General features: G+C 37.6%; 3 protein-coding genes and 1 non-coding gene across 7 annotated transcripts in view; 2 read left to right on the top strand and 2 right to left on the bottom strand.

The window, feature by feature from the left end:
* LOC109830176 overlaps nt 1–3453 on the top strand; it is a 7350-nt gene extending 3897 nt beyond the window's left edge. The window contains exon 2 of the mRNA XM_020397352.1: nt 3001–3453. Coding sequence (XP_020252941.1) covers nt 3001–3135 — 135 coding nt within the window. The 3' untranslated portion in view covers nt 3136–3453. The remainder of the gene's footprint in view (nt 1–3000) is intronic.
* On the bottom strand, nt 4135–6687 carry LOC109830175 (molybdopterin synthase sulfur carrier subunit). Of its 4 annotated transcripts, XR_002244219.1 has the most exons (4): nt 6573–6687; nt 6173–6473; nt 5239–5315; nt 4135–4412 (listed from the first exon to the last, which is right to left on the bottom strand). XR_002244219.1 is itself a non-coding variant. In XM_020397350.1 (3 exons), exons 1-2 carry the CDS (start codon nt 6589–6591, stop codon nt 6184–6186), a joined length of 309 nt encoding a protein of 102 aa, XP_020252939.1. In that variant the 5' UTR covers nt 6592–6687; the 3' UTR covers nt 4135–4412; nt 6173–6183. The 4 variants fall into 4 exon arrangements, 2 of the variants coding, with proteins under 2 accessions (XP_020252939.1, XP_020252940.1); XR_002244218.1 differs by lacking the exon at nt 5239–5315 and having other exon boundaries at nt 5348–6473; XM_020397350.1 differs by lacking the exon at nt 5239–5315.
* On the top strand, nt 7329–7410 carry TRNAS-AGA. Its single transcript has one exon. It is a non-coding gene; the product is annotated as a tRNA-Ser (tRNA).
* On the bottom strand, nt 7857–9829 carry LOC109830801 (mannan endo-1,4-beta-mannosidase 5-like). The gene is given in 6 exon segments (XM_020398166.1): nt 7857–8183; nt 8186–8234; nt 8516–8712; nt 8910–9032; nt 9155–9349; nt 9446–9829. Coding segments are annotated over 6 exon segments (1275 nt in total).

Here is a 21785-nt window from a genome sequence, read left to right as displayed (position 1 = left end):
CTTCCCCCTTCTCCTCTCTCTTCGCCTTCTCTCTTACTCCACCCCTTTCTATATCTCTCTACCTCTCTCTAATCTTTTCCTACGTCTCTTTTAATGCTTCCCCCTTCTCCTCTCTCTTCGCCTTCTCTCTTACTCCACCCCTTTCTATATCTCTCTACCTCTCTCTAATCTTTTCCTACGTCTCTTTTAATGTTATGCACTTTGAAAGTTTTATGATGCAATCGAGAAGAAAGTTTTTACAATCAGTTAGTTATTCTAAAGATATATTATGTTGCAATTTCTCACGTTTAGAAATCATTAAATATGTTTAGCTCACATATTAGAATTTTATATTATGCATGAACATCATCCGATTTGACACACCGACGACACCGATATTTACTACATATCACTGATATGTTCCTGATTACTACATATCATGACTTCATTTGCCATCTGGCACCTAGTATGAGCCTCCATTGTGATATCTCACAACCATGGTGCCATTAATTATTTGTTATGGCATTCATTTGCTTCTCAAATTTTTTTAACTTTGGATTTGCCTCTTCGCCCAATTTAAGATTACAAATATTTCATATGCACAATTGGAGACTGGATACTGGGAGCAGTTTTGTGTAAGGGTTAAAAATCTACTTGTTCATTGAGAGAGTGCTCTGAGGGAGGAAGGGAGGATAATACTCTCTTATAAAGAAGAAAGCAACATCTTTGAACTTTTTAGTGCCACTTTGCTTTGCTACACTACACTCCTTGTGGTGTACAGGTAGTTTTCTAGCGAAAGCCTATGGGTGGGGGTTCCCCTTTTCTTTCCTTGTATTTGTAGGGAGGGGCATCAAAGGTGCACATTGTTTTAAAGAAAAGTAAATAAATAAGATTCTGACAATTTCAAATAGATTTTTGGTTGTGCCTGGCTTGTCAAGCATGCTGTTTAAAGTGTTGATTCTCGGCCTGAAATTATCAGACTTGGCCCAGTCTTGACAATTATCATTAATATGGTGAAACCCATGCAAGTTGCTTGACTTGAAGGTGAAGAAATTTTATGACTTCTTGAAGGTGAAGAAATTTTTTGACTTATTGAAGGTGAGGAAATTTTATGACTTCCATGTTATCTCACACTTAACGTATTTATCAAACTAGCTCAAAGTTGGTTTCTAGGCGGCATTTAGTTGAAGAAAGTTCTTACAACATCCCAATACCATCTACATAACAGATGGCCTTCTATGAGTGGGTATCGCATTATGAGGGATTAATTGGATCCACTTATGTGCTGGGGACAAATATCTAGCTAAGATATTTGCTAGCAACTTATATCCTAAAAACCTTACCTTTATTAATAAGATGACATTCAAGTTCTAACCATGTCATATCAATCTCTTTGGCATTGCTAGTGCAATTAGTTTATGTTATAAAAGTAACATCTGTTTCGATTTCACCAGCTCTGTTGGTGCACAACAGAAACATGTATTCATCATATTTGGAATTATTTATTTAATATTGTCATGTCCTCTAAATTTATCACATGGCTGCTTGTATGTTCTCAATTAGTGGAAAATAGTTATAAACAGCTAATATGGTGGACACCTACTATTCCAGGTAAGCAGAGATTTTATGACGTTAGATTAACATTTTGGTAGCTATGTTTGTTTATCTTCGGGGGTTATTGTTTGTTATAATTTTGGGGTTGGTGGGATAAATTTTGGGACTTTATTTTGTAGTGTTATTCACTGGGACAATGAAATAGTGATTTCACTTTAAGGTGTTATTCATTGTGACAATAAGATTTGGACAATTACCCACACTTTTCCCAAAATTATCCCACTTCTATACAATTTTTTTGTCCCTACCTCCAAAAATTACCACATTCTTAATTTTTAGGACAATCATGGGCAAAGTGGGATAATTTTGAAACATTAATTTATTAAATATTTAATGTATGCTAATTCTATTATAATATATAATATATCTTACTTATATTATATTATAAAATTCTGCTATAACGTAAGATAATAAAATATTATATATATTATCAAATATAACATTATTATATATCATTATTATATATTAGTTAATAATATTTCATATATTATAATATTAGTATTATATTATTATAATATTACTTTATATTATTTAATATTTATTTTATTAGTTAGTGTTGATGTATGATATCAAACAGTCAAATGAATGAATTGATTAAGTTGACGGATGTCTTTTAACCCTCTGAATGTCTGGTTCTGAAATAAGCTGTTTTTCCTTGCACAAGTAGCAAATCGTAAGAGGGCGGGGTTGAGTTCCCCGGTTATTCCTCCGACGGTCAAAGTCAGTGAGTTGTGTGAGTGGGGAAGTAAAATGAAATGCCATAGTTCTTAAGCACAGTGGGTAGTAATAAAGAACTTACCCTTTTGTTAAAAATAGTACCTCTACTTATAGCGATGGTATAAGAGTATAATGGTAACTTCAGCCGAGTATGGGATGACGATCACGTCAGCCTCTACTTTACAGGTGTCGTCCGATGAGTGAAGGAGAGGTCACTTCGGTATTTAATGCGAAGTGATTAGGGGTGTGCGTTGCCAACGTGATCTAATATAATATATTAATTAATAACATTAAACATAGTTATAGTTAATTAGTAATTGTAATAAGGTATTATATTTCAGTATAAAGTAAAATAATGTATTATATTATAATAACATATTAAATAATATACTAACCCAATTGGATAAATTATTTTTGATTTAATTAATAAATAAATATAATATTTTAACAATGTGTCACATCATCAATTATCCCACATGAATTGTCAAATTAAAGCGCCAAACTGCCCCCACTATCCCAACTTGTCCCACTTAAACCCCACTCAAAACATCTCAAAGGGATAAAATTGTTCCATTGGAACAATTATCCCACTTGGCCCCTGCTCCCCCCCCCCCCCCCCCCTCTCTCTCTCTCTCTCTCTCTCTCTCAATATATTTAGAGCTTATACACCCCATATACCAAATTTTGCAGAGGGCATCTCAGTTCATAGGCTCGCTGCTGCACGTTTCAATGAAGCATTCTCCCGTCATGAAGCGTGCTCCGTTAATAAGACCGTCTCTTCCAACAAGCAGCCTTGCTTCCTGGCCCATGGCATCCTTGAGATGAGTTGAAAGTATAATGGAAGATTGTTGCTTTTGTGGCTAGAGAAGAGCCCATCACTCTCTTCTCTGTATGCTCTTCTTTCTTGACGAAAGGGAGTAGTTATCCTTACATTACGAAGTGTTTGGGTTGTATAAACTTGTAATTGTTGTGATTATTACCCGTTTTAGACGTCTGATGTGCTGTTGCGATTGATTATGGTGCTTGATATGTATCATATATAGCTACATCTCTGTGTGTATAGTCTCTTAAATATATGTTGTGTTCCTTGCGACTCTTTGCTTTTGAACTCATCAATTGTGGAGAAAATTTTACCGGTTTGAACTTTTCAGTTACCAGAAAATTGTGTATATTTTAATAACTAGTCTCCTTATCCTATAAGTGTTATTGTTTTTAGAAAACTTCAAAGCTGCAATACTAAAACTGTGGAACATTTTATTTTGGCCCTGATATCCGAGAGATATCGGCATTGCCATGGTGAGCTCATACTGAGAAGTTCCTACAGAAGCAGCCGTTCATTGTTCTGGACTGTGTAGATATTAAGAATGAAACAAGATTGTGAGGGATTAATCCTTGTTGAGAGTTTGTATCATCAATTGCCATCAGCGCGATCTCAACTGTGATCAGAATTCACTGCTCGCAATTCCATGTTGTGAACACTGAAGCTTTTTTAACAAGCAATTACAACTGATACGATGAAGCTACAGTTTGTGCAATTTGCATCTCTCTGGTGACAATTGGACCTCGATCTCAACTGAAATGAGAAGTAGACATGATTAATGTGAAATAAGTTTAATGCAGGTAATAAATCATTTCGATCTAATTGTGAAGAATCAGTGAGAAATACGGTGTTTGAAACAGTTTTCACTCACATTGTAGCATATATCGAGAAACATTACAAAAGAGATAACTTGGTTGCTTGACGCCTTCTCCCTGTATCATTTAGTACATATGTTTCACTACCAGTAAGATTTTAATCACATCATCGAACTTTGTCGTATTTGCTGCCAATATGACAGCATCTCCTTACCCACAGAAGGGAAATAATTAAGCATGATACCATTCTTGTGCTATCAAAAATCATTACAGAAGCACATCATTCAAATGATGCCCGAAAATGTTTACTGGGAGAGATTTAGTTAAAGAACAAGCACTAGACTAATATTCTCGTCAACATTGTATGCTCTCAATCACACTCTTCTTGATGACTGGAAACCATATTTCCAACATGAGAAGTGTTCTTGCTCATCGAGAACTTGTCATAGACCAACTGCCGCAGAAATCTGTAAAAAAGTGTGAACTGTTAGCTCTCATCATAGTAAAATTCCAGAGTAAAATGGCTGGTGAAGCAGAACCAAGTCAGATACTCGCTAGCAGGATATCATCCATGCGAATCACCGTAATAAACTTACTCTGATCCTTGAGAATACATCTAATTCATGGGTTACAAATTTATACTAGCTGAACAAAAATGTATCTCAAGCTAATCTAAGATATTAATATCCACTGATAGTTGATATAGCAATCTTGGCCATCCCCAATTGATGTTTCACCGCCTAACTTGAACAATCACTTGTCTAAAAATGAACTTCATAATTTTCCTATGTGGTTAACTCTTTCATTTAGCTCTCCAATCAATCAACATCACTTCTTCAACCAAATTAAATCAACACAAATAGTAGTAACACGTTTCTTCACATCGTGACATGGTTGAATGAAGCTACAAGCACAAACATCCACTGACAATACATGCTAACTTTTCTTTATTAAATATAAAAAATTACAACTGGATACTTGATAATCTCAGATGATGCTCGTAAGAATTCAGGTCTTTTCACATTAGATACAATTTTGTAGACATCTAGAATTTCCAGCTAAAATAGAGTCAGCTGATGAGCACAACTTAAAGTTTACAGAGCTCCATACTAGGAATTGGTCTTCCATTCATTTCTGCTTTGGACCTCACATCAACGTTTGCAACTCCCAAATGATAATTGAGAAATGAGAAAGAAAACTTAGTCCGTAGATAATTCTATAAGCAATCGTGTCATGGTTTAGACATACACATGAAGAAAACCGACACTTTAAGTTTGAAAGATCCATATATACCAGTCTAGATAGATCAATAAGTGTCACTCCGGTCCAACATTTCCCCCATTATCTACAATGAAATCAAATATGTATACCTGTATACACGTCCAAAATTAAAAGTCAGTACCTGTATAAATATAAAACCTGAGCAGTAACGCAGGCGCTCGTATGTAAGTTACTTTGCATCTAAACTTTGTAGATATGGATCCTGCCCAAAATATAGAAATTCAGACCACTCTCTGCCTTGGAGCACTTCCTGTAGACTTTTGAAGCAGCAAATTGGAAGTTCTCCAAGAGCTTGTCCTAGTAGGCTAGTAACCCTCAAGGTCATCCATAGCCTAGGAGTGCATGATGAGAAAAATAAGACAAAGAGCTTATGAAGAAATAGCGATTCTTGTTGTCTATCATCTCCCGTTCACAACTCTATTAATTATAGATAAAAGGATACGTGACGCGTAACATGTAAAATAAGGGGCCAATAGATGCATAATGATGAGAGGTTGAAAATACAACAACATATGCGCATTCTGACAACCTACGTGCATACAAATGAGGAAGCAAGGTTATGATATGTGCACGATATGCACCAAGTGTCGGCATCGATTACAATCAAATCTTTATAATACAAAATTGGTATTCAAATTTCAACCCGTAACCAAATGCGCCACAAGAAATGGATCGACACGATATTAAACCCTACCGAGGAAGCCTGCATAACATAATAGCACACATGAAATTTGCGGCAACGGCTATTGGCTTTCCAAATACCCGAAGGATACAACCAAACATACATCTCACATCGCATGACAACATAACATGCAACAAGACCAAACATCCACCCCAGATATATTCCCTTATTGGAAGTTGTACACGATCAAAAATTCATGTAGCACAGGTTTTTCCAAGCAATATGAACTTAAAAAATTACGAGAGTATCGCCTTTTTCGTATACCTTCCACCTCCTCATCCGCCGCTGATCGGAGGAATGATAGCCAGCTCATCCTTATTCTTCAAAACTGCAGTCTCAGGCGCATACTCCTCGTTCAAAGCCAAAACCACAGAATTATAAATCTCTCCCAACTGGGGGAATTGGGTCAAAAGCTTACTCATGCAATCCCCTGCGGTGCTACCAGCGGGCAGTTTGAGGGGGATTTCCTTTGAGCCAGTGAGATCTCGAGCCCTGGCGAAGAACAGGACCTTGATCTCGATCAAAGATTCCAAATCGCGGGGTTCGGTGGGCTCATCGGCTTTATCTGAAATGGGTTGGTTAAAGTTAGCAGCTTTTTTGAAAATTTGGGGGATTTTTTTTATGAGAACGTAGAGATCGGAAATGGGATCGGGAGAGGGTTTACCTTGGGATTCTTCGGCCATCGAATGCGAGCTGAGAGAGAGAGAGAGAGGAGAGGAGAGAGAGTCACCGATGTTTAGCTGGGATTTGTTCAACTGCTATATGGCGGCTTGGTCAGACGTTTGACGCCAGCGGTAAGTTGTTTGGTTCAATTTATATAAAAAAGAGGAAAAAGAAAGTTACTCGAAATTTGATTTCTTTGTATTTCTATAAAATTTGTAGGAAAAATTTATAGATCTCAAAGAGTACTGTATTTCTTGTTTTTTTGCTATTTTTTTTGTTTGGTTCAAAGTATGAAAAAGTTTTTAACTTTATAGAAAATATGTTGTTTTCTTTTTCTTTTGTTTGGTTGGATATCACTTTATAGAAAATAGCTTACTAACAATGCCCGTGAAAAATTAAATAGGAATGATACTGGTGTACTTAATAAATTTTTTTAATATATGCATCAGATTTTATTATAATTTCCGCCCATTTAGAAAGGAAGTTGATTTCTATAAAATAGTACACTTTTCCTTACTTTATAGAAAATATTTCTATAAAATTTTTTGGAAGCAAACACAGTTTATAGAAATCTACACGATAACGCTAGGTGTTTTCTCAAAACTTTTCCATGAGATAGGTGAATCAAACAGCCCCTTATATTTACCCATAAAATAGGTGAACCAAATAGCCCCTCATATTTACCCAGTTTGGCTGTATAGCTAAGAGTAATATATATTAAATATTAATTGTCTTGCGATAGCAGTCTACCACTCCTGTGGACGTGCCGGAGTGGTTATCGGGCATGACTAGAAATCATGTGGGCTTTGCCCGCGCAGGTTCGAATCCTGCCGTCCACGCCTTTTTCCATATCCATCTTTTGAATTTTGAGAAAATTTAACCCTTTTTTGAATTCTGAGAAAAAATTAATCACTTTTCGCACTCGTGATTTATTTTTTTTACTGGGCCAACTTGTAAATTTCATGTCAAACTTAATATATACTTAATATATATAACAATTAAAAGGTTTTTCAAGGAGGATTTCCTGCAATTTGACATAAAATCTACGCACCATCCTATATATATATGGAGTCGTAGGGTGGAATGCATGCTAACCAACTTCCTTTCTATTCATCACAAACCCTCACGCAAATCTACAAACACACCTCGCATCACTCCTTATTAAACAAGGCTATAACCAACCTAATCCAATATATATATACAAACACAACCCACGAAATTAACGAAGCAAATCGATCTTCATAATAGCTAGGGAGGAGAAATGCTTGATCACGCTCGTGCACGGTCACAGCATCTTGGCTGCCAATGTAGTCATAGCACGCGACTGTCGGCTGATAACATCGCTCGTCGCCGCCTCCTGCGAAAGCACAATCTCATATCCATCACAGTACGACTCCATGTCTCTGGCCATGAGTTGCCACACCAGGCCTCCCCCCATGGACCCCCCGGTCCTGGCGTACCTGTAGATGTTGCTGTACACCATGCCGAAGAATGCATCACGGCTTGTCTCGCTGTATCCGGGTTCCTTCTTCGATTTCCCGAACTCCGTGAACGCTAAGGGCTTCTTGAGGATCCTCTTGGTGTCGTTCCAGTGGCTCCACATCCGCTCCACATCCACTGCCGTACAAATTCAGAGTGCGCGTCGTCGCTCTGGCCTGATAGCCTGCGAAAAAATAAGTTCAAGGCATGCCGTGACCAAAAGACGTACATGAAGTCTCACAAAATACTAGTTAATCATTTTACAATAAAGAATGATTGAAGTACTGATTAGCAGTTCAGAAGGATTATCTTAACCCTTTTGTAAATTTGATGTTTCACAAAATACACCGGATCGCCTACTCGACGTATATATGATTTTTTTTAAGCAGAGTAATTAAGTAGGGTTAACTCTCCTTAATCCTTTAATTTTAACTTGTTAAGGTGAAAAAAATAAGTAGACTTTACCACTGATCAGGGTAAGCATGGATTGTGGCAAAGTCAATTTCTTTGATGAGGTTGTTGGTGATGAAATCAGTTCCAACTTCATAACCAGGGTTGTACCGCTTTTTGTCCGGCGTTGAATCTCCATAAAACCCTTCCATGCCTATTTCCAGCAAGTGTTTCTTGTCTAAGGATTGTAATCATGCATGCACGTTATATGACTTGCGTAATAATCGTAGCTCTTATTTATTTAACAAATTTAATATAAAATTATATGTAGGAGCCCGCAATAGAATTTTGGTGGTTTCTCAAGATCGTCCCAATATCCAGGTAACTAATTAATTTCTAATTAACTTAACTACTGATTAATTAGTACGGCGATGATCATTATAATTAATTGTTGCATATATAAACTCACGTTCACTGTTCTCCCAGAGTAGTCATTTTCACAACGGGGCTCATTCATGAGCTCCCATGCCATGATCATGTTATCATCCTTGTATGCTAGATTGGTGAAGGTGTTGACTCTATTCAAAACGGTCTGCGCGCACCAAAAACAAAAACTTTAGAACATTATATATAATTTGAGAGGAAAAATGTTAAATCGATCTACTATGTGATCTCCGGCTCTTTATAATTAAACTTGAAAATTATGTTAATCACCTTTATATGGTTCTTATAATATCCCTTAATGACGCCATTAGTATAAAAATCATCATCCCCGTTGACGGATACTCCTGCATTGCGTGCCCATTGAACATATTGAGGTCTGCCTCCGTAGTCCTTGTAGTTGTTAACCAAGCTCAAAATCAAGCGAACTCCGCATTTGCGTGCCTCAGAGACAACAAAATCAAGTGCCTAATTAATACAAATTACAAAATCTTGATTAAGCTCGATCTTAAAATTGGTACCATCACAGTTTATCAAATACATCATATATAGCTAATTCCAAACCTGAAAGACTTGTTCATCATAAACACCGGGAGACGTCTGCAGCGCCTTATCGCAACCATCATTGAAAGCCCACGTCCGGCAGACGTTCATCCCTGCCAGGGCCGCCTGCTGAAAAACCTCGGTGACCTTATACCTCTCAGCGGGCTCCACCGCCACGTTCATCATCCAGTAAGCATTAAAGCCATTGAAGAGGAAAGGGGAACCGTGGAGCAAAAACCTTGTGCCCTTGGTCTTAACAAACTTTCCCTTACGTACGTGCTGTGCGCGTGCATGCCGGTGTGGGTGTAATTTCCCTTTCCTAGTGGATTCACAAGGCGCAATATGTGCGCAAAGTATTGCCAGTAAACACAACAAGGTGATTAGGGTCGAGCCCAAGTTGGCCATTAATTCTGAGCTAGCTAGCCAGGGTTTCTTAATTTGGGCTTGGTTGAGACAAGAAGTTAGGGTTAATTTTAGGGTATTTATAGGGGAAATGGAGAGGACAGTTTTGAGGAATTTATGGGATTTTTTCGGTGGTTTATGTTGGAGGGAAGATTTGAAAGTTTGAGGATGGGGTTAGGGTTAAAGTGACGATTGATGCATGTGGGCCGTTTTGTGACGTTCGTTACTGGTTGAGTTGCGGCGCGCAGTTCACTACTTGGCCGGTTTAATTTCCGTGATCGATGAAATGCAGGCGAAAACAAAGTTTCGTTTATACGGACTTCACTGGGGAATTAATTGCATTTCATCATATTTTTGGGTCTCTTATATATAACAATTGCTTTCTGGATCTTTGGATATGTGCACGTTTATGTGGAGCTACTAATAATTCCACGCACTGCTAGCAAAATTAATTCAGAGACTCGGGTATATATTCATGTATGTTGTTCTGGCTGACCAGAGAATTAGTCTTTTTTTTTACTAATTAACTTTTTATAATTTATTAAATGTTTTTAATGAGGTAATTTCACATGATCAGAGCTCAAAATATTTTGTGGCTGCAAACAGTGGCGGATAGCTACAAAGCGTCAAGGGACATCACATGACACCACTGAATTTTTCTACCCTATACGGATAATTTTATTCACTTTGGCTCAGCAGCAGAGTCAAGAATTCTAAAAGGTGGTGCCACTACATGGTTAACAATTAAAAATATTACAATTGTCTACAACATGTTTTCATACTTTGAAACAAAAGTACATGATCACATCATTAACAATATAATCAAATACTTAGTTCTCTATATATGTTACTAAATCACGGGCTCCAAATATATCGTTCTCAATACATATCAAGTGTATCGTTCTCAATACATGTCTTGTGGGCTCCACGACAAAGTTCATCATCAAAAAGTTTTTCAGTGAAAATTTTTACCAAATTGCTCTTAAGTTTGGGTGTTCCTCCAATGATCCCCTTAATTTTCAGATTGTTGCCCCATAAGTTTTGGAGCTCTTAGGAGACCCCTTCAATGCTCAACAACTTTCAGGCAAAAAAGCCCCACAGTTTTCACATGGATGGGTAAAATTATGCTTAAAAAATATTTTTATCAAGATTCAAACTTTTAGAGGTTTTTTTGGAAAACAATGAAAGTTTAAGGATGTTTTCTAAAAGACCCAAACTTGGGAGGGTTTTTGCCAAATGTACATGTTGAAAATTGTGGTTAAATCTGGAATTAAACTGAGAAAACAGATGTGCTGTAATTTTTAATTTTTTAGTTCACTGCTGTGTGTTATAGAAACGCTGTGCTTAAAGCAATATTTGGCTTACTCCGGTGCAAGGATCCCAATGCCAAACTGCTTCCAGGAACAGCAGTACAGTACTCTGGTGTGCACCAACCCAGTACTGTCAAGATCTCCTCGATCTATAAGACCTTTCGGTCAAGGCAAAAGATCTCCTCGATCTCAGAACCTTATGGTTCAAAACCTATCGGTTTAAGACAAGTTCATGTGGGCACAAGTTCCTGCAGCAGCAGCACAACAGCAACAACGTCGGGATCGACGTTCGTTTTCCAGCACGCGACGTTCGTGTTCCACTCTCGCGAGAGGATTTTCAGCTTGCAACCAAGAGCTGCCCAAGGACGCTATTTATAGGCCTCTAAGGCCAGCTCAAGAGTTACAAGCAATTAATGTGACTGTTACAATTCTTAATGGCAATTAAGATTGTAACATCAATGCATTAAATTGCTCTTAATACTGTTGTAACTGCTGCATGCATTAACTCCTGAATACGAGGCAATCAATGGACGCTTTGCTACGAAACGCGAGGGTCACGTCTCAACAAATTAGACAAACCTCATTTGACAAACGAACGTCGTCAAACAGGCGAACCTCGTATGACAGACGAAACTCGTCGAACGAGCGAACATAGTCAAGCAGGCGAACCTCGTATGACATACGAACCTCGTATGACAGACGAACCTCGTCAACAAGCGAATCTCGTATGACAGACGAACCTCGTCGAACGAACGAACATCGCCAAACAGGCGAACCTTGTATGACAGACGAACCTCGTCGAACGAGCGAACATTGTCAAACTACGAAAACGCTAGGGTCACCCTCGTGCGTATACGTAGCTCGTCTACATGCTGCGAAGCAGCCTGCGAGGCAACCATTGTGACGCCAAACAGCGTCACCTCACCCCGATGCCTCCGTGCGAAGTGCAAAGTGCGCCTAACAAAACGCCACTTAGCGCCTCAGCCTGATTAGCCCCGATCCCTGGCCCATTGGCCCACGGGCTATTGGCCACGGCCCACGGCCCACTAGAACTTATGAGAGATTAATTCAAATAAAACACTTCTCGGCTTGCCGTTGGCAAGCCTCGAACAAGGGACTTTTTGAAACAACAAAACATTAACTTTCCACTAGGCTATTAAGCATTTATGAAAAGTACTTGTAGTTAATATATATATAGTTTGAAAACTCATTTTGAAAAGCAGTTTTGACCAAAAAATCCAACAGTACATTCACAAATGGGTTCATGGTCCGCCTTGACCAAAGTAGGTCATGTGCCACCACTTTGATCAAGGTGGATCCCCCATTACTTTTACTTGTGTGAAGACTAGAGGTGAGGTAAGGTAAAGGGAGGTGCAATTAGGTGTAATATAGTGTATATATTTTGTGTTTCTTATTTGGTATGAGGGGAGGAGAGAGAAAGCACATTAATATAGTTCATCTTCTCTCTTCTCTTAAATCCCTCCAATTTGGAGGGATCGAATTTTTCTCTCTTCTTAGTTTTGGTTCATTTTGAGCTTTCCCCTACTCTATCTAACTTCCATTTACTCTACATCCCTTCTGAAAACCCTCTATCAAAAGCACTTTAGGTTTTTATCACTCCCTTTACTTTACTTCCCCCCTCTACCAAACCCGCAAGCCTAAAATTAAGGCAGGACACCACTGAGGAGGATAAAATTATAAATATACATTCCAAATACAATGATAATAAGTTATACAATGGACACCACTAGGATAAAATTCTGACTCTACCACAAGGTATAAATATGCCAATGGTGATAGCACGAGACTAATAACCCTCAAGGGTGGAAGAAATTTTTTTATTGGGCTATACCCGATGGTAAATAACACAAAAAAGGACAATGAACTTTATTTTTTTGTCATTAAATTAGTATATTTTAAAATTACTATAAACCATAAAACTTTGATGAAATACATGATTAAGATCAACTGACATTTATATATGTAGAGAATTATTAAAAACTTCTTTTAAAGTTTTTATGAACAATATTTCACGATCAAATTAATTATCGTGGGCCTTATATTCATGGGATAATACATATGTCTCTAATTCTGAAAGATGCTATCCTGATGGGCACATGCTTTGCTTATGTCAAGACCTTTTGGTTTCTTCACTCTTACACCATTAATTTGATATACTTCTAAACTTAATTACCCTCTAAATTTTCACACTTTTCAATCCATAACCGCCCTCTCCCTCACAGACTTGGAGAGCCACTGGTTTTAGGGGTTTTACTTATAATAATAACAGTCTATGATTATTCAGTGGAGGTTATCTATTAAACAAATTAATAAACGGCTTGTCTCTCCTCTGCTTTATGGTGGTAATGCAAAGGATCGATCTAAATCCCTCTCTCACACATCCTTCACGTCTTCTCACCCGAGAGGGGTGAGCACAGTTCGGTGTAGACCGCTTAAACTGACCAAACCAATCGATTCTCCACGGCAGGCCAGGGTTCAATTTTAGAAAAACTTCGGTTTTGGTTCGGTTCGGTTCGGTTCTATAATATTTGAAACCAAAATAACCGAACCAACCGCCATCAATATAATGCCTAAAACTTATGTTTGAGGTGAACAAACAATTTATATCTTAGTTGATAAATATTTGATTTTCGTTTGCAAAGTCGTTGATTTGATGAGTTCTTCTGTGATTTGGGATGTGAGACGAGTGAAAAATTCGAAGGAGTAATAGTCTTGTCTTTTAGCTAAAAATTCTCTAACTTCACGTGTCTAATTAAGGCTAAATTGAACAAATCGAACAGAACTGATTTGACCCGGTTTGGTTCGCTTTCGAATCTAGCTCGGTTAGGTTCGGTTTGACAAAAAATAGTTAAAACTGACCAAAACCGATTGTTTGCTCACCCCCAACCCGAGAGGAAGAGACCGATCGTGGTTACATTAAGAGATACTTTAGTCATATTTTGCAAATTAATAAACGAAAGAGAATATAGCTTACGCTATCCACACCTGGTCATTAATCGGGCTCTGCAGGTTCACTTAGTTTCAACTAATGCCCGTTTAGGCTTATACTACAAGTCATAAGTGGAATTAGCGGGTCGGGTTTAAGTTGACCTTGCGGATTGGAACCCGTTTGTCACCCTCTATTGCACGCCATATTAAACAGCTCACCTAGTTATACAACTTAAACCATAGCCAAATCTAGCATAAGGATTATTTAAAATTCTCCACGAGATGATGAGATTAGAAATCTTATATCATGTGCTAAAAAAACTTTAGGGGTTAACTATAGTTTGTATGTATATACTGATCAGTTTCAATTACAAGTCCTTAAAATCATCAAAATAACCAGAAATCCATAACCTATATGATAACAATTATTGAATAGTTTTGCTTGTGCTCACGTGTTCGATGTCTCTGTGTATGTTGTATAGGTGGATAGCGTAATTTCTAAGATAACCCAACCCCCCACCAAAAAAAAAAAGAAAAAAAAAGAAGCCCAAACTACCTCATATAGTAGCACTTAGCAATAGTTTTGAAATGTCATTTTTCCAAAGATGAGATTACAAGATCAACGCCTCTCTTTCTCATGAATTAAGGCTCTGTTTGGCAAAACTAGCTGAAAGCTGCGAGATTATAACTGAAAGTTATCAAGCTAGCTGAAAGCTGTGAAATTGTAGCTGAAAGCTGATAGCTGTGTAGCTAGCTGATTGACTAGAGCTGTTTGGCAAAAGAAGCTGTACAACTAGCTTAAGTTTGTTAAATAACTAAAAAGGTCATGCAGTATTATTGATATAAAATTAGAATTATTAGGGGCAAAACGGAAGAAAAAATTGACAGCTCCTTCCCAAAGACAAACGCTACTTGAGATAGCTTTCCAAAAGCTACTTGTAAAAGACACAATCTTCAAAATAATCTTCTCCTATTTTTGGTCACCAAACAGCTCTACTAGCTTATTGACCAAGTCAAAAAGACACAAGCTCTTAGATAAGACACTTTTTTTGGTTGCCAAACAGTGCCTAAGAATTGCGGTAGCTGAGTGTTAGTAAATGAGTTGAAAAGGATTTAGTGCGATTCGGGGTATAGCTGATAGGGGTTATGTGTAAGTTACCCGAAATTCAATGCGTGTTCATGTGAGTAAATGTACTTGTGTGCATAGACACAAGAAAGAAACCTCGTTCTTTCAAATAAAAGCAATGAGCGAGAGATAAGTTTTTAAATAAAAGCAACGAATAACTATTTACAAATAACTTTACGCATGTATTTTAATTTGTTCGTATATATTACTATTAATGTTATTATTTATATGTCAGATAAAAATATATATGGATAATTCTCACTTGTGGATAAGAAAGTGAATTCCTATCAAAATGTTGGTGACCACTCTTTTCTATCACGAAGCAACTTCCTTCACCATATCTCCTAACATCAATACGTACGCACGCTCTTTTGTCCGTTGTGGTCATGTTACCGAGCTGAATGTCCCGTGACAATTTTATGCGCATTTTCTAACTGACTATTCCTAAAGTTTCTTCTGGATAAAAATGGAGGTAGATCGAGTAGAGAAGTAGAACTTTACTACTTGGCATTCTGTGACATTCGGCCAAAGATTAGGCACGAAATGTTGAGAGCGGATAAAATTCGGATAACGGCGGCTTTTAAAAAAACATGGGAGGTTGGCAAAATACAAAACTGCTGAGGGAAAGATTTGAAGATAAATTTGGATGCACTTGCTGAAAAGTGGGGGAAAAAAGAAATTACAATAGAATTGAAGGGGCTTAACTGCCATAATAAATGGACATTATCCAGACAGGGTAGTTTTTGGGACCCACGAGCCATTTCAGTAAGACGTAACTCAAAGTATGAGGTTGTTAGGGTTTTAAAAGCTTGGAGAAGAAGAAAATAATAAATTAATTGAGACAAGAAGGATAAACGACAAACATTTATCTGATCTATGTAATAATCAAACTATACATTATACGAATATAGATATAGATATGGATATAGATCCGTGGATGTGTTCATTTGCTTTTGAATATATTTCAAGTGAAAAAATAATAGAAATAATAAAAGGGAAAATTGCTTCTATGCCTTAAATTTGAACTTTCAATGTGCCCAAATCCCTCTTATTTTTTTAAATGTGCTTTAGCCCCTATTTTTTTGAAAAAAAATGTGTCCAAGGCCCCTCCATTATGATTCCAACTCATACCAGGAGTTGATTAGACATATCAGCTCATGATTAGACATGTCAACTGGCTTAAATCCTAAATTTACCCTCTTTTTTCTCATGTCAGCGGATGTTAACTCTTACAGCTAACATGTTAACTCTTACTAATGTGCCTACGCGAAGTTCCTCAGGACGGCGCAGGCGGCGGAACAGAGGAGGGGACAGAGGGGGATCGGAGGAGGAGGAGGGAGGTGTAGGGGGAGGTGCAGCGGGGGTGGGGAGGCTGGGGAGGGGAGGGAGGCGCGGGGGAGAGGGCGCGGGCAGTGCCAACGGGGAGTGAGGTGGGGCTGGGGACTGGTGAGGAGGCGGGAGGCAGGGAGGAGGCGCGTGGATAGGGCAGTGGGGGTTGGGAAGGGGGAGGGGGGGAGGAGGCGCCATGGGTCAGGGAGGTGTGGGCCCCTGGGGAATGGGGCTAACGAGTAGCCGGAGGGGAGGGCGTGGGGAGGGAGGGCGCCGTGTGCGAGGCGGAGGGAGGGGCATGGCGCGGCGCTGGGGCAGGGAGCGGCGGCGTGTGAGAGGGGAAAGGAGGTGGTGGGAGGGAGGCCGAGGCGAGGGGCTAGAGAAGGGGGGGAGGGGAAGGGAGGGAAAGGGGCGTGTGGGAGGGGGAAGCGGGGGTGGCGGAGGGAGGCGGCGGTGCGAGGGGAGGGAGGCGGCGTGTGGAGGGCGCGAAGGGCGGTGCGGAGGAGTTGGGTGAGGGAGGGAGGCGGCTGTGGGAGGGGGGAGCGGATCTGGGGGAGGGAGGTGGTGGGCGGAGGGGACGGGAGCGCGGCGTGAAGATTACGGCGAATGGGGCAAGGGGGACTGGCAAAGGAGGAGGAGAAGGGAAGTGAAGGGAGGGCAAAATCGGGATTTTGGACTGGAGGGGTTTGGACGTAATTTTTTAAAAAAGAAGGGGCTATAGTACATTAGGGAAAGTAAGGGGGGTTGCAGCACAATAGAAATTGAGTTTTGGTGCCTCGAAACAATTTTTTCATAATAAAATTAAAGCCAAGCACACTTGTAATTTATGTACAAATTTATCAAAACGCATATCTACAAGTACGCTCTAGGATTTCGAACTCAATACTACTTATAGGCTAGTCAGTAGTCACATACCCATGTAATTTGTGGGCCATATGTGTTCGGAGTAAGGACCCACTTGAGATGACAATTTATACGGGGAATATTTAAATTTATGGGTTGAGGACACTAATGAACAGGCAGCACCTGAATCCGCCCAGCTCCTCTCCCGAAATTTAGTCCCGACGTTAAGATTCGATTCTCTTTTGAAAAAAAAAATAAATAATATTTGATATTTGTATATTTCTCTTCAGATTTGGTCCTGAATATTAAATATTTCTATATTTCTCTTCACATGAGAAAAAATAAGTATCAAAGATAACTATGATTTCCAAATGCGTTGTATTTTTATTCTGATAAAAATACAATAAAAATTGAAGGAAACATCATAGCTTCCACACACACTCCATGTGTTCTGTTTGTGTAATGAGCTTTACTCCTAGGTAATTTTTTTAATTTTTTTTGAAGGAATCTTCCTAGGTAAGTTGCTCCTGCATTATTGGTCCAGTAAAATTAATTCATCACACAATTGAATAGTATTATGAATTTTCATGCATTTTTGTAGTGTAGAGTCATAAATAAAATCCCTAGAAGCTAATTTTATCCGTATTTTTATTTTTCATCATCCCTAGGTAACTTGTTTAAGCATTATTGGTCCACTATGATTAATGCATCATACTGTTGAAATTGTACTATGAACTTTTTGTAGTGTAGACTCATAAATAAAATCCCTAGAAGCTAATTTTATCCTTATTTTTATCTTTCATCATTTATTTTTTTGCCAAAATATGCAAATTTAATTGAAATTTTGGAGGTAATTGATTAGTACTATTAACTTCCTTAAATACTAGCTCCTTTTAATTAAATTTTTATCATAAATTCTCTGTCCATAAGTTATTATCTCTCGCTTAGGGGTGAGCAACGGGATGAGTTGGCATGTCGTGCGAGCCAACTCGTGTGACTTCACGTGCTGGATAGGATGTCCAACAACCCACAATAAGGCAAGTGGGCCAGGTTTATTCGCTTGTTCCCCGGCCTAACCCTTAGCATAGCCCACTCAAGTGCCTATGAACATACAAGATGGGCCAGGTCATAGATATAGATTTGACTATGTAATTTTAGGTACTAGGCTTAGGGTCCGTTTGGTTGGGTGAAATGAAGGGGGAAAGCCACTGTAGAGCTGCCGAGCTGACACTTTTGGCAGCTCTACAGCAAAATCGCCTCTTAAAGAGGTGATTTTGTTGTAAAGCTGCTAAAAGTGTCAGCTTTTGGGATATTTTTGGCAGATCTACGGTGGCTTTCCATGTTAAAATTGTCCAACCAAACGGGCCATTAGTTGTTGATAAGGTAAACTGAAGATAATAGTGTAAATTTATGATATAGTGATGAAAGAGTGACTATGAAGAGGGAAAATAAAAGATTGCTAATTAGTTAATTGTTTCTATAATCTCTATATATTTAGTAATATCGGTTACAGAGTATTAAGATTCTAAAACTCTAAATGATGATAAATTTTCATTAACTAATATTGTTTAAATTAAACAATATTATTGCATAGTCATAATACTGAGGATACTTTGGTGATTATACATGAAATTTTGAGAACATATTTGGGGGGAAAAAAGTTTTAACGCCCTTCAGACTTTTAGATGTAGAATAGTATTAGATTTGATGTGTACAGGTGTGCATTTATGCTAAAAATATATCAAACAAAGGAGTGTATTCATTAAAAGATGATCAAATATCCACATTCTTACGAAATTCATGAAAAATTAAGTGTATTTGTTAAATTAAAAATGGTCAAAACCCCACACTCTTGGATTATGTTTGTGCAAATCTCAAAGGGTACCTGTACTGAATATTTTTATATTTAGAAATTGTGTGAATCACTTGCCAAACACTACCATTCTTCCTCATAATTCCTATACGGTTGAGGTGATAGGACGACATTTTGGTCTTTAGTTTCTAAGGTTAGCAAGTCTTATTATTGCTCATTATTCTTTTTGATGTATCTGAATTTTTCCAATGAACTAGTATAATTCCTTTTTACTATGGGTTTCATATACTTTACAATGATATTTAATTATTTTGTGTGTGATTTTTAATGTGATTCAAGTGTTTTGTGATTAGATTTTAATCCATTGTGCTATTTTATATAAATTTTTGTTTGAACCGGTGTATAATTCTCTTCCTTACACCTTTGGATGATTTTCATCTGAATTTCTCAAGTATGAAGTGTAACCATTGTTGTGTTTTCATCTTTTGCTAATAACAAAATGGGTAGAATTTTGGTGTGAAATTTGAAAATTTGACGATCTTTGCATGAGTGGATTTTTTGTCTAAGTGGTTTTATGATGTTTTTTTTCTTTTTTCTTTTTTGAAAATTTTTGAAACCCTCGATGCATTATTTTAGGAGAATTTTTACAATATATGTGCTTAATTACACTTTTCATGAATGCATGAATGTAGGGGGAGCATTGCAAATCTTTTTTTTTTTTTGCATGATAGTGTATTTGTGCTTATTGTTGATGTTTATATATCTCAAATATGCATATATTTAAGTATTTCAAATTTCAAGTTTGTTACTATTAAAAGAGGGAGATTGTTAGAACGTAGTCCACATAATAGCTCTTATTTGAGTAATAACAAACTCTCATTTAGTATTAATATTTGTTTGAGATCATATAATATAGGTAAATACAAGTATAAAACATGTACAAGGCAAAACGACACGAAAATCAGTACAAATGCTAATTTCAGCCTTAGTACCATTGATGATTGTCAGGGGGCCATCGATGAGTATGAGATCATCAATGATCTAAAGGAAAAATTGTAGAATTCCAAAGATAGGAATTTAGCTACTTGGTGGTTTACAGGAACTCATCGGTAGTGCTCAGGGACCATTAATGGTTTTGAGCAACCGCTGATGGTTAAGTCAGCTGATTACAGATTTGAGGATTTAATCATAGTCGTCCATTATTACTTTTGACTTTCAACTTCTACTGTGTTTAGGATATTTCTTTCCTATTTGATTAAATGTTATACATGTTTTGAAAGAGATAAATAGAGGAGAGAGCTCTAGGGTTTTCATAAGAGCTTTAGGATTTTGATTAGAGAAGATGTTAGATTGAAGGTTTTGACCGCCGAAGCCTCAACAAGCTTTTTCTCGTCACACCAAACATCTTTGCTTTATCTCAGCGGAAGAGTTGCCCTTAATTTCACCATCTACAGTGTTTTATTAAGCTACACTTTGACCCATTGAGGAACGTTTTATTGATAAAAAATAGTTGTAATATCTTTCTTATTTTCGCTACTTAAATTGTGTTTGTTGGTTTGTTTCAAACTTATTTTTTACGGCGTACTCAAGTCGGTGTTAATTGGGGTTTGGGTCTAGCTAGGGTTAGGTGTTACTCGAATCGTTATATTAATCATTATAAAATCTTGTGTGTCCTTGGTTGGTTATTAATTTTTCGCTTTTTTTTATCTATTCCATTGCGTATTCTGTGTTAACTCCAACCAAATTAGCTTTGTATAGTTAGGATTTTTTTTTCGAGCATTTTTAATTTCTCTTGTTATTATTTTCAGCATCTTAGATATTGTTTAGATGCTATTACTCCGCGTGTTTTTCTTTCTCTCATTTGGTTTTCTATAATGCTTAGAACCTGATTTTCATACTATTATGTTGAAGAGCTAGTTTACGAGTTAGAAAATACATATTGTTGAGTGAGTGATGAGTTGATCCCCTCCTCGTTCTCATGGATCTCTTTGTTTGGAGAAGGATTCTTCTTTACGCGTATTTATTCCTTTATAATAACGGGAGGACCCAAGAATTACTATTCATGCTACAGTAAATGTTATAGTAATTTACTATAGCTTTTGCAAAGAACTATTATTGTAGCATTTAAAAAAATATTATTGTGACACTTTAAAAAATGCTGCAACAATAAAAAAAGAGATTATTGTAGCAATAAAAAAAAGGGAAGACCGTGCTTTGCACGGGCCGCACACTAGTTATAGGAAATTAAAGGTTCTAAATTATTAGACTATTGACAGTATACACTACTGTTATAGTTCTTGAATCTATCGGTAGGCATCTCGCCCTACTTTTTACCCTTTAAAGAAAACCTTGTTACGCTATCAATATAAGATCGCAAAGGTGACAAATTTGTGCACATTTTGTGAGTGACTAGCAAAGTTTCATGTATACTTCTTGTCGGTAAATAGAACTTTACGACTTGGTATTTTTTTAACATTTGGCAATAGATTAGTCCCAAAATTGTTGCGAGTCGATATTGTTAATTTGGATAGTGACGGCTTTAAAATATGGGAGATTGGCAACACGAAATTGCTGAGGCCCTGAGGCTGA

This window comes from Asparagus officinalis, chromosome 2, assembly GCF_001876935.1.
Source record: "Asparagus officinalis chromosome 2, Aspof.V1, whole genome shotgun sequence".
NCBI lineage: Eukaryota > Viridiplantae > Streptophyta > Magnoliopsida > Asparagales > Asparagaceae > Asparagus > Asparagus officinalis.
The sequence above is the reverse complement of the archived record's forward strand: the minus strand, read 5'-3'. Positions and strand labels throughout refer to the sequence as shown.